General features: G+C 45.7%; 1 protein-coding gene across 1 annotated transcript in view; it reads right to left on the bottom strand.

The window, feature by feature from the left end:
• CCDC3 (coiled-coil domain containing 3) overlaps positions 1-9,289 on the bottom strand; it is a 52,534-nt gene extending 43,245 nt beyond the window's left edge. The window contains exons 1-2 of the mRNA XM_033957819.1: positions 8,908-9,289; positions 585-759 (exon numbers count right to left, since the gene is read on the bottom strand). Of these exons, the coding sequence (XP_033813710.1) occupies positions 585-759; positions 8,908-9,269 (537 nt within the window). The 5' untranslated portion in view covers positions 9,270-9,289. The remainder of the gene's footprint in view (positions 1-584; positions 760-8,907) is intronic.
• Between the last annotated feature and the right edge of the window lie 3,721 nt (positions 9,290-13,010).

Genomic DNA, 13,010 nt, shown 5'->3' with positions numbered 1-13,010 from the left:
TACTAGGGGGGTCGATGTTCAAAGCAATTTAACCAACCGGAAGCAGCTGCTGACCTGTTAATCATGTTCAATGGCTAAGGTCACTGAACATGTCCATTTAGCCCCCAACACGTAACTGGCTGTTTTGGGGGGCATTCGGAGGGCAGAGTCAGCACTTAACCAGCCAAGGTAATTGGATAAACAGAACCACATACGAGTCAGTCCTACCTTTACTTGGTTTGCCATAGCCAAATGTCACATTTAACCAGCTGTGTTTTTTGTCAGCTCCGAATCCCTGGAAATTTAATGCCCAAGTGCAGACATAGCCTGGCATTGAATTTCTAGGGAAAATTCTGATCAGCACCAGCTGAATATCGGACCCTATCATGAAGCTGAGGGTGAGGTTTATCCTGTTGCTATGAAAAGAGAAAAAAAAAAAAAAAAACCTTCTTCAGGTGAATCTTCTTTGCAAAGAAAAATCGCCCTCCTCAATCTAAAGGACCGAACTAAACAGCTCCCATGACATCTGGTAATCCCCGAATTAGCCCTCTTCACAAACCTCTATTTGTGGCAAATAACGGCGCACGATAGGGGTCAAGCCTTACCCGGCTGTCCTCCAGGACCTCCCAGTCGCTGGAAAAGGCTACGACTTGCTGTCCTGAAGTGCAGTTGGAGAACTGGAAAAAGCTGGAGAATGTTCTCCGGTTCTCTTGTGTGTCTGCGAATATGGCATCCTGGAAATTTACCCCTTGTGGCAGGAGGTTGTAATTTTCATCCATTCTGAGATGGGGGGATGAAAAAAAAAACAAACCAAAAAAGTCAGAGACATTAGCAACAAAATGACTCCAGGGTCCATCCAGCCTGCCCTTTCTCAAATTACTCAAATTACTCAAAATTACTCAAAACTCATCTTTTCCGAGAATAGGCCCTTTAACCCCTTTCCACCTTCACCTACCCCCTTTCCCACTCTCCCCCGGCCCCCTTTGACTCCCCCCCTCCCCTTACATGATCTCTCTCCTATCTTTCCTTTACCTTCCTTCCCTCCCTTTATTGCTGCTTGTACTTTTGATAAAACTCTATCTATCGCTCCCACGCTCCCTTTCCTTACTGCTGTAACTCTGTTCAAAATATTGTAAATCCGTATGTCAGCACGGATCTTAATTAATGGATGTGAACCGCCTAGAACTTTTTGGGGTGTGGCGGTATACAAGAATAAATTATTATTATTATTATTTCTCCCCTCCCACCGTAATGTGGCAAAGCCTCCTCACATTCCTCTTTCCCACAGCTGTGGTTGCCCTGAACTCCCTGAATCTTGTTCCTATTTTGGCCTCACCACCTCCATGAGTAGGGTTACCATATGGCTCCAGAAAAAGGAGGATGGATTTATATCCCGCCCTCCCAGCAAGCTTAGGGCGGATAACAGTGGAGCAAACGCAGTGGCTGAGAAGGGGTTACCAGTAGAACATTACATTACATTAGGGATTTCTATTCCGCCATTACCTTGCGGTTCAAGGAGGATTACAAAAGAGTTAGAGGGTGGATTACAAAAAGATATCTGGTCCTTTCCAGGGAAAATAAAGAGCAGAGCAGGTAGATTATAAAAACAGAGAGCGTTTAACCACAATATTAAGGCTAACTATTTATCAGCAAAAGGAAATATACAAATACAGTACTCCCCCGAAATTCGCGGGGGTTCTGTTCCAGGAGCACCTGCGAATTTTGAAAAACCGCGAATGTGGTTTAGGAGCAGATGGGAGGCGGGAGAGAGCTGCAGGGATGGCGACGGGTGCTGAAAAAATAAGACTGATCGTTCTTAGTGCCTCAATTGTGCTTCTCTCCTGCTGGTGGGGTTTGCTCAGAGTCGGCAGTTCTGGTGAGAACTTCGCTGCTTCTGCCACTGTGGCAGTTGGTGAATTTTCCATTGGTCAGCCATTCATGGTATTTTCTGATCGCCTCTTCCAGGAACTAAAGTCAGGCTATGCCAATCAGGAGCTGCTTTGACACGCTAGACGCGGTCAGAAAATACCGCAAATGACTGAGTCTGCGAATCGCGAATATACAGATTTCGTGGCAGTGTATCTAAGGACATTTATGGAGGGAAACCAGGTGGGACGAGGCTATGTTTAGTTAAGGAGGAGGGATTTGGGCAGAGTTACTCTATTTTACAAAGGAAAACCTTGGCCACATAACCCCGCCCAGTTCCGCCTCCAGCCCCGCCCCCAACAAGCCTCTTCTTTTCTGCGATAAGCTCCAGTCATGTCTGGAGGGCCTGGAGCATACGTGGATGTGTTTGACGTCATCCACGCATGCTCAGAGGACCTCCATATGTGGTCGGAGTTCGTCAGGGATTTCCTGGATGTCTAGTAACCCTAGATTTGGGCAACAGAGCAGGGCATAGAATGAAGAGCATAACGAAGGCATCAAGAGGGGAAGACCAGGAGTGGAGTCGTCTTGGCCTTGTAGCTGTTCAAATCTCTGTTCATAAAGTTTGAGGATTTCATTGACACATTTCCTCGCAATCTCTTTTTGGTCCAGGGAAGTTAGCAGAAGAGGAAGGTCTTTACTGCCTACCGGAAGGTGGTCAAGGAGTCCGGGGATCTCTCTCAGATGTCTCTAGCTGTCCTTCTTACTTCCACTGCTTTCAGTAGAAGTAAAATCCGGATGTCTCAATCCGCCCTCCTTTCCCTGGAGCCATATGGTAACTCTATCCATGATAAGTCTGCTTAATGCACCCCCCACCCCCACCAGCACCAGTGGCATAGTGAGGGTAAGTGGCGCCCCTCCTCGCCCCTCTGCCGCGCGTGCGCCCCCTTCCCCCGCACCTTGTTAAATTTTCCAGGCAAGAACACCAGCACGAGCTTGCTGCCCATGTCCCTCTGATGTCACTTCCTAGATGCGGGGCCCGGAAGTGACATCAGAGAGAAGCAACACTGATGCAGATAGCAAGTTTGTAATGCTGCTCACACAGGAAAAATTACAGAGATACGAGGGAAGGGAAGGGGGGGTCAGGAAGGAGGGTCTGTACCCTTTACAAAGACCGTCCCCCCTGCACCCCCCTTACTATGGCAGTGCCCCCCACCACCCCCTCTTCCACTCTCAGCAGATCGGACTGCTATAATTTAGCTATTTCTTCCCAGCTTCTCCGACTCGCAGACAAAATTATTCTCTTTAAATGTGAAATTCTCCAACTCAAAGGCTGTGCTTAAACGACTTCTTGGTCTAACAGACGCATAACATTCCTAGCCCTCGGTCATTAAAAGCTTCCTTCTCAGCAGCTGCTGTGGTCTGAAACAACCCACTGCTCACTCATTTATCCACTGGCAATTTCCCCAAAGGGACTCTTATCTGTCCATGGAGGAAGCCTAGGGTAAAATTCTATGTTGGCCACATAGGGATTACGTTCTCCATAGGAAAAAGGCACCACCAGGATTATTACAACAAATTATGCATAGGAGTTAGTCATTAAGTCCCAATGCACTCTTCCTGCAGAGAGTTTGCAGATCTCTGTAAAAAGATAAAGCATTTGCTCCTAATCCTCCGTCATTTTAATCAAAGATAACGAGCAGTAAAAGCCACAGTCTTCGTCTTACAATTCCAGCTCTTCTTGTCTTCCACCGACATACCTGCAAAGTGTTATCACTTCGCTTCACCCAGAGCTGCCTTTTCTTCCACTCATTTTCTCTGCCATCCTGGTTGCTTTCCCCGCCATATTTTAGCCATCCCAGATAAGTCTCTTGCATGGTTTTAATGGCAATGATTTTGCCTTTTATTTTTACAGCCACATCCTTGTTTTCTTAATTTTCCTTTACTTTAGAATGATGGAAAGCATTATCTGAATTCCCTCCCTCCCTCTTTGTTAAGATATTTTGCACATGGAAGTTACAGCACAACAAAGCTCCAAGCCAAAATGCAAAACAAAACCCAAAATAACATTGCTCCAACTTTAAACACCAAGTGCCAGGCGCCCTTGCTTTTATGTCTCTGGGAAAATACTTAGTACATCTGGCCCATTGATAGGTTACTCGCTGGCAGACACGTTTCTGGACATGAACTGCACTGAAGCCAGAATACAATAAGCCAGATGACTGTGAATTAACATGGGAAACTGTAAACAGGCAGGAATGTCTCTTTTTTAGCAGAAAACAAAAGGAATTGACCCCAAAATATCCACAAAGAAGAAAATCCAGAGAAAACCAAAAAAACTCTGTGGAGTGACGATGTTCCTAAATGGACTTTATTTGAAAGTATCAAAGTTCCAAAGGTACACTAAAATCATCCACATAAAAGTAAATCATCCACATAAGAGCCTTAAAGGACCTAGTCCGCTAGGGATACAGGACCCAACACGGTCTGCGTTTCGACAAAAAGTCTTCTTCAGGGGTCCTTGGGGGTCCTATAAAGGTGAGTACGTGGGAAACAATTTTTTAGCAGGACATTTCATTATTCTGTTTTGGAATGATCTTATAATCGTGTCCTAGTGGGGTCAGATGGCAGATCATTACCCCCCTCTTCCTGTTGCCACCCCCTCCCCCACCCAGCACAGTCCTTAATCTCAGCAAGGGAGTATCTCTTGCTCGCAAAGGCCCTGCATTTCAATCTTAGAAAAAAAAAAAAAGGTTGTAGCACATTTCAAAAATATTTATAAATCATTGTCCCAATAGTGGTTTTTAGCGCAGACCAGCACGCTGAAAGCTCTGCGCTGCTCCCGACCCTCAGAGCTCCTATGAGTGTCGGGAGTAGCGCAGAGCACTCAGAGCGCAGGTCTGTGCAAAAAAAAAACACTTTTGCGGTTTTGTAAAGGGGGGGGTGTATGAGGTGGTGGGGGGAAGAGGTTCCAGGATGTCTTATTCTGCCTTCATTTAGAACAGTACTTTTACGAGGGTGGTTTGAAAAGTTTGGTAAAAAAAAAAAAAAATCAAGTTAGATATAAATTTTTTTTTTTAACAATTATGTCTCAACGTAGTCTCCATTGAGGACTAAACACTCAGTCTAGCGAGTTTCCAGTTTTTCCATCCCATTGGAAAAATATGGTTTTTGTCAAATTTTTAAAAAATATTTGTTTAACTTGATTTTTTACAGAACTTTTCAAACTGTGCCTTATGTCAACCACTTTGATGGTAACCAGACAGGTGGTGTGACGAGCCCCAGCCCCTTTCCCATAAAATATGGGATTTTCCTAATTAAAGAAGGCGCCACTATCTTTTTGGTTAACACGCAGTATTAACACAGCCTGTCGGACAAATTTTAAAGACCAGGGCATGAAGGCTGTAACTATTTTCATTTGCCTTTCTGATTCGCTACCATCTCAGCAGGCACCGCGCCACTTGGTAGAAACGATCTGCCCAATAATCAAAGCAATTTAAAAGGGCCAGGAGAGGCTCCAGGCCATTTAAATTGTATGTACGTACTTATTTATTTCAATTTATTTCCTGGCCGCCCAGACACAGATTCTGAGAACGAGCTAACAGAAAAACCGGGAGAGTAGCAGAATAACGGGGACGTAGGTACAATGCACAGATTCCGTAGGCATAGGATCTAGGTACAACATCTTATCCTGTACAGAGGGGAATCAGGTGGAGCAAGGGCAGACGTAGTTTAGGGGCAGAGACTCTGGAAACACAGAGAGCGTAGCGGGGCACACGGCGGCCCTCTGGTCAAAGACCAGCGCCCTGAGACTAGCCCTACTAGCGCACGTTTTTTCTTCAGCAGGAACTTGTCTTTGTCTTGATTCCCTGGAGGGTGTATTCCCCTATAACAGCCTCTGGAAGAGCGTTCCAGTTTTCCACCACTCTCTGGGTGAAGAAGAAGTTCCTTGTTTGAATGCAGTCTATCCCCTTTCAACTTTAGAGAGTGCCCTCTTGTTCTCCCTACTTTGGAGAGGGTGAACAACCTGTCTTTATCTACTAAGTCTATCTCCTTCAGTACTTTGAATGTTTCGATCATGTCCCCTCTCAATCTCCTCTGTTCGAGGGAGAAGAGGCCCAGTTTCTCTAATCTTTCGCTGTACGGCAACTCCTCCAGCCCCTTAACCATCTTAGTCGCTCTTCTCTGGACCCTTTCGAGTAGTACCGTGTCCTTCTTCATGTACGGCGACCAGTGCTGGACTCCAGGTGAGGGCGTACCATAGCCCGGCATGATAACCTTCTCTGATCTGTTCGTGATCCCCTTCTTTATCATTCCTAGCACTCTGTTTGCCCTTTTTGCTGCCGCCACACATTGTGTGGACGGCTTCATCGACTTGTCGATCAGAACTCCCAAATCCAAATTAAAAGCCCACTTTTTCAATGCCGCCTTCAACTCTTAACTCCCCACTCATTAGATGATACCTATCAGTCTCTCTACAAGAAACTGCCCAACCCCTATATGTCCCGTCTGTCTGTCCAATTAGATTGTAAGCTCTTCCGAGCAGGGACTGGTTATTGTGTGTTGATTGTACAGCGCTGTGTACACTTTCAGTGTTGCAGAAATGATACATAATAGCAGTAGGAGCATGAATACAGTGGCAATAATTTTGTGTGGCCACTGGGAAGATGTTTCACCTTCAAAATAAGACGTCTCAAACTCAAACCCTTTGCGGGGCCACATTTTGGATTTGTAGGTACTTGGAGGGCCACAGAAAAAATAGTTAATGTCTTATTAAAGAAATGACAATTTTGAATGAGGTAAAACTCTTTATAGTTTATAAAACTTTCCTTTAACAGTTAAAAGGAAAGATATATAAACTATAAAGAGTTTTACCTCATGCAAAATTGTCATTTCTTTAATAAGACATTAACTATTTTTTCTGTGGCCCTCCAAGTACTCTATTTTTTTCTGCAGTCCTCACATTTCAAGTTTAATATCTTTTCTTTCTCAAAACTAGCACATTTCAATCACTATATTGAAAATAAAATCATTTTCCCTACCTTTGTTGTCTGGTGACTTTATTTTTCTGTGCTTTTAACTATGTTTCCAGGGCCTTCTTGTCCTTTGACTGTTTTTCTCTCTGTCTTCACTTTCTGCCTTGCATCCATCTTTGGCATTAGCTTAATATTCAATTTTTCTGCTTTCTTTTCAAAATCTACATTTCCATGTCTTACCTTCCCTTCCTCTCTCTCTCTTCATCCGTCCTATTTCCATGGTCTGACATCTCTTTCCTTCCTTCCTTTCTTTCCCCTGGTCTGGCATCTCTCCCTCCCCCTCCATGGTCTGGTATCTCCTTTCCTTCCCTCCCTCCCATGAACTTGGCTTCTCTTGTTCCTCTCCTCTCCCTTGTCTTCCTTCTCCTTCCTTCCCTCTCTTTCCCCATTTGGGTGCAGCAGCATTTCGACTCCCCCTTTCCTGTGCAGCAGAAGTATTTCTCTTCCCCTTTCCCTGTGCAGCAGCAGCAGCAGCATTTCCCTAGGTTCCCCCTTTCCTATGCAGCAGAAGCATTTCTCTTTCCCCTCCCCTTCCATTCCCTCCCTTGCTCAGTAGATCATTCCGTTCAAAGCTGCAGGTGGCGGCTCCTCACGAGATCCGCGCCTGCATCAGAAGCCTCTCTGATGTTGTGACGTCAGAGAGGCTTCCGATGCAGGAGTGGATAGTGCGAGGAGTTGCCACCTGCGGCTTTAAATGGAACGGTCAACTGAGCAAGGGAGTCAGCCAGACACGCTGCTGCTCCACAAGAAAGGGAAGGGGGAAGAGAAATGCTGGTGTGGATGGCGCGAGGAGCCACCGCCAGCCGCAGCTTTGACCGGAACAATCAACTGCAGCAAGGGAGCAGTTGATCATCACATCCAGACCGTGGGCTGCAAAATAGCACCTGGAGGGCCGCATGCGGCCCATGGGCCACGAGTTTGAGACCGCTGCTCTATGCTGTGGCTTCTGCAGCCAATCAGGTTTTCAAGATAATGAATAAGCACATAGGGGCTGACCCTAGAGCAGTGGTCTCCGATGCATTACCCCAAACAGCCAAAATGCTCTTCAAATCCTTTAAAATGCCTTCATTTCAATCTTGTCCACTTGATACAGAAACAGCAAACAAATAATCTCTTAAGTGTGTTACTCGGGTGTCTCGTTTATGTAATTTGGTACTGCTGATAATCCAAAATAAAATGAATTTTTAAAATCTCAATATTAGTTTTAATTTTTAATGCTTAATACCCAGTCTGAACAAACAGGTCAGGGGACAGTATGTGTAAGCTTGAAATCTTTTGGTGGCCCTCAGAGCCCAAAGTAGGCGAGCAGAGCGAAAGCCACAAGCCATTAACCTGTCTGGCCTTCACATTTTTTGCTCATCTTTCCAAGCTAAACTCAAGAAGCGTCATTAGAATTCAGGTAGAGCAGGGGTGTCAAAGTCCCTTCTCGAGGGCCGCCATCCAGTCGAGTTTTCAGGATTTCCCCAATGAATATGCAGGAGATCTATTTGCATGCACTGCTTTCAATGCATATTCATTGGGGAAAACCCGACCCTCGAGGACCGGAGTTGCCCCCCCCCCCCGATCCAAACGGAGTTTTCTTTTTCCCCTTAATCATTTGTTAGCCAACACTCCCTACCACTCTTCCTCACAAATCCCAATCTTTCTCAACGTGTAGGCGGCTATTCCTCTCCTCTTTCTTCTTTGTGCCTTCCACCTCTCTCTTCAGCCTAGCTCAGGGGTGTCAAAGTCCCTCCTCGAGGGCCGCAATCCAGTCGGCTTTTCAGGATTTCCCCAATGAATATGCATGAGATCTATTAGTATACAATGAAAGCAGTGCATGCAAATAGATCTCATGCATATTCATTGGGGAAATCCTGAAAACACGACTGGATTGCAGCCCTCGAGGAAGGACTTTGACACCCCTGAAGTAGAGAAACCCTGACTTCAGAGAAGGGAACCCCAGGCAAGCAGTAGGGGGGGGGCATTGATAGCAGTTGCAAGAGGACCCCAAGATCACCCCAAAGCAAAGAAAGATCGGCCTCACCTGAGGAAGAAGAAGTAGGAGTAATGGGGCAGCACGGAGTGCGAGTGGCACGAGAAGTAGCCCAGGCCCGTCAGGTTGAGCCTGGAGCCCGCGGGCACCTCCAGCATGCTGCCCCAGGCCTGGTCGCACAGCAGCTCGATTTCGGCCGAATAGAAGAGGGCATCGTGCCCGGCCGTGGCTTGCCAGGGCAGCTCGTTGTAGGTCTCCTGGTGCAGCGCCAGCACCTTGGCATAGACGATGATCTCGGCCAGCTCGGCCCGGCAGCCCTCGCTCAGGGGTCTCCAGTCCGAGGGCAGCTGGCAGCCGGCCGAACCACGGCCCCCGCTCGCCGCCCACAGGGCGCCTAGAAGGAGGCGCAGCATGACGGGCGAGCAGAGCGGCTGCCACTCGGGGCCAGGCATGGCGCGCTTTCCAGTCATTTAAAGGGGCGAGACTCCTCCCCGTCCCCGCCTCCGGCGTTCGAAGGGGCGTGGTCCTAGCTTTCCAACGCTCCGCACTGAGAGCAGGAGGGGGCGTGGCACACGAAGACCAGGTGGAGTTCGAGCCGAGACGGTGCGATCATTTGAGGGAAAGTCCTGGAGCTACAACAAGCGGCTGGATATGGGTCCTTGTAGATTGTAAGCCCTACTGAGCAGGGACTGACAGGGAGAGCACCCTGGGATTGTGGGTTCAAATCCACGCTGCTTCTTGTGACCCTGGGCAAGTCACTTAACCCCCCCCCCCCATTACCCCAGGTACATTAGACAGATTGTGAGCCCACCGGGACAGACAAGGAAAATTCTCCAGTACCTGAATAAACTCATGTAAACGCTTCTGAGCTCCACTGGGAGAACATAGAGGAAATTGAATAAATAGTGTGAAAAGTTTCTGTCTGGTAACCAGAGCTGAGATTGTGATGTCATAATACCTCATTCCACCAATAAGAGCCAACCTCATCAGTGATGTCACAATGGCTTCACTGTCCTATACTTGGCTCACTTTCAATACATTTTGATTTCTAGAGTGGCACAGTGGTTAAAGCTTCTCCTTTTGACCCTGGACAAGTCACTTAATCCCCCCATCGCCCCAGGTACATTAGATAGATTGTGAGTCCACCAGGACAGACAGGGAAAAATCCTTGAGTACCTGAATAAATTCATGTAAAACATTTTGAGCTCCCCTGGGAGAACGGGGTATAGAAAATTGAATAAATAAATGGTGTGATAAGCAGAGCTGGTATTGTGACATCATAATGCCTCATTCCACCAATAAGAGCCAACCTCATCAGTGATGTCACAATGGCTGGATTGTCCTAGACTTGGCTCACTTCTGATATTCTAGTGGAGGAGAGTGTGGCGTAGTAGTTAAAGCTTCAGCCTCAGCACCCTGAGGTTGTGGGTTCAAACCCACTCTGCTCCTTATGACCTTGGGCAAGTCACTTAATCCCCCCATTGCCCCAGGTACACTAGATAGATTGTGAGCCCACTGGGACAGATAGGGAAAAATGCTTGAGTACCTGAATAAATTCATGTAAATGCTTCTGAGCTCCACTTGGAGAACAGTAGAGGAAATTGAAAAAAGAAATGGTTTAACATACGTCAAATGATCAGAACTGTAGTAGACTAGAGGTCCATTAATCCACCTCAGAAATCCCCCAAAGTGGGAATATTTCATGCTCCCTGTTTGGGGGTCTGCCTTGACAGTTTGTGAAGGGAACGGGGGATGAGGTTTGGATTATACTACCTTTCTGTGGTTACAGTCAAAGTGATAGATAGATTGTTTTGTTTTTGGAGAATTAAGTGACTTTCCCAGAGATCAAAGGAGTTGTAAAGTGAATTGACCCCATTCCCCAGGTTTTCAGTCCACTCTTCCACTTTGGTTAAAACAAACAGCAATATTTGGCTTTCCATAATTTTCTGCAAGACACAAGTTCTGTTTTTAACTTTATTGGTATGTTCTAGTGTGATTTTAAATTGTTCTTGGTTCACATCTTACTTTCCGAATCGTAATTACAAAGTTCAAGTTAACAATGCCACATCTTCCACAAGGCTCCATTCTCTCTCCCCTCCTGTTCAATATCTTTATGAGCCCTCTTCTTACCTTGGCCCAATCTATAGATTTTATTATCTTCGCAAATGCCGACGATATCCCACTTTTTCACCCCCTGAACTCTACTACATCAGCAGAAATAGAAGAAATCAATAATAAACTTAAGATCAGCTTTCCTTAAACATCTCCAAATCCAAGGGCGTATTTTTCTCTACTTTTCCAAAAATAACTCGGAACCATCCAATCAGCATTGGTTCATACACTATCCAACTTGACAATAAAAATCAAACTCCTAGGAGTTGTTATTGACGAAGATCTTAACTTACATCACCAAATCAGCAATGTCACTCAGAAATGCTTTTACAAACTAAGACTCATCCGCTCTATCCTTTCCTTACCAGATCCCTCCTCCATCAACCTCCTGATTCACTTCCTTGCTATTTCCAACATAGACTACTGCAATACCTTGTATCAAACACGAAATCCGCCGGCTTCAGCTACTAAAAAACCCCGCAGTCAGACTCATTTGACCATGTGCACTGGCAACCCATTCTTCATCGCATCACTTCCAAAACCAAGCAGTCCGATTCACCCGCATTCATCGACAAACCCCTTCCCGGAATCTGCATTCCACGACTCAAAATCTATTTTCTGTCCCCTCAATTCGCGAACTATTTCTCGATTCTACCCGCAAAACCATTTTCTCAGTCGTTGCCCCCACGGTATGGAACACCCTTCCGTCAGACCTTAGACAAGAAACATCACTTGAAAAATTCAAATGTAAACCAAAAACATTCCTTTTTAAAGACGCCTTCTCGGTTTGACTCTATTCTCCCAGAGCCCTAACTGCTTCTTTGTAGTCAGCAGGACTAAACTGAAGCGATTCCCTAACCTGGTGTGCTAAAGCCCTTCCGTCTCTTCCCTCCCTTTTAAGATTTTCTTTTTTCATTGTATTTAAGCTCTTACCTTTTCCCATTTTTCCTTTGTTGTTCCAGTCTATTTGTTCTGTCGTTCCCTCCACTTTTTACTTTTAAGTTTATGTGTTCTCTTAACAATGTTCTAATAATTGTAAACCATTTAGGTATGTTTTTGATAAACGGTATATCAAAGATTAAATAAACTTGAAAACTTCAGACAAAATTGATTGACACAGCCCAGATGCACAAAGCTCTGACACCAGCATATAAAATACCATAGTGGGAGTGATTTATTATTATTTTTTTTTTTACTGGCAACTTATATGCATGCTATTCGTGTGGAGAATTGCCGGTAAGAAGGGGAGGAACAGGGCCTGGTGCTTGCTCAGAAGAGAAATCGCTAGGCCTAGCTCCTCCCTCAAGTCAGGCTGCTCTCCCTGCCCCAATCAACTCGGCCACAGGAGGCTTCAGGGCTTCCCCTGCCGGTTCAGCCAGTATCAGGTGAGCTGGCAGGGGAAGCCCCGAAGCCACCACCAACCTCGGGGAGTCCTGTGAGTTTGCTGATCAGGGCAGGGAAAGCAGCTAATATTTTTAAGGCCACAGCTGTTAGCATGTTACACATGCACGACATCTGTACCTGTTAAAAACAAAAAAAAGCCAGGCCAGGACTCCACTCCCCCACTCCCTGACTGTAAGGAGTCTCACTGCCACGGAAAGCTTTTGTGCATTGGGGTCACGGAATTTATGGCACGAGGCTCACATAAAGACAGTTTGTCACCCGTATCTCTCACCTTCTCTTGGCGGCAAAATTAATTTTGGGGAAGAGGAAATTTGATCATGTGTCCCCTCTTCATTGGCTTCTCGTCCACTTTAGAGCTCAATTTAAATGTGCCAGTGTGATATTTCAAATTCTACATGGAATATTCGTGCCTTTAGTTCCTTTGTCTTTTAACTCTTTACATTCCTTAGATTCAAGAAATTCCCAGAAGTACAAACTTTCTTTTCCATCTCTCAAAGGAAAGAAATCCGTAGGCTACATCACCCGATCCTTACAGCGGTTTGGAATGAAATTCCCTCTAACATAAGAATACTTTTTTCTCTTCAGATTTTTCGTAAATCTCTGAACACATTACTATTTCAACGGTTCAAGGTTTCTTA

Source organism: Geotrypetes seraphini, chromosome 9 (assembly GCF_902459505.1).
Source record: "Geotrypetes seraphini chromosome 9, aGeoSer1.1, whole genome shotgun sequence".
In the NCBI taxonomy this organism is placed as follows: domain Eukaryota; kingdom Metazoa; phylum Chordata; class Amphibia; order Gymnophiona; family Dermophiidae; genus Geotrypetes; species Geotrypetes seraphini.
The sequence above is the reverse complement of the archived record's forward strand: the minus strand, read 5'-3'. Positions and strand labels throughout refer to the sequence as shown.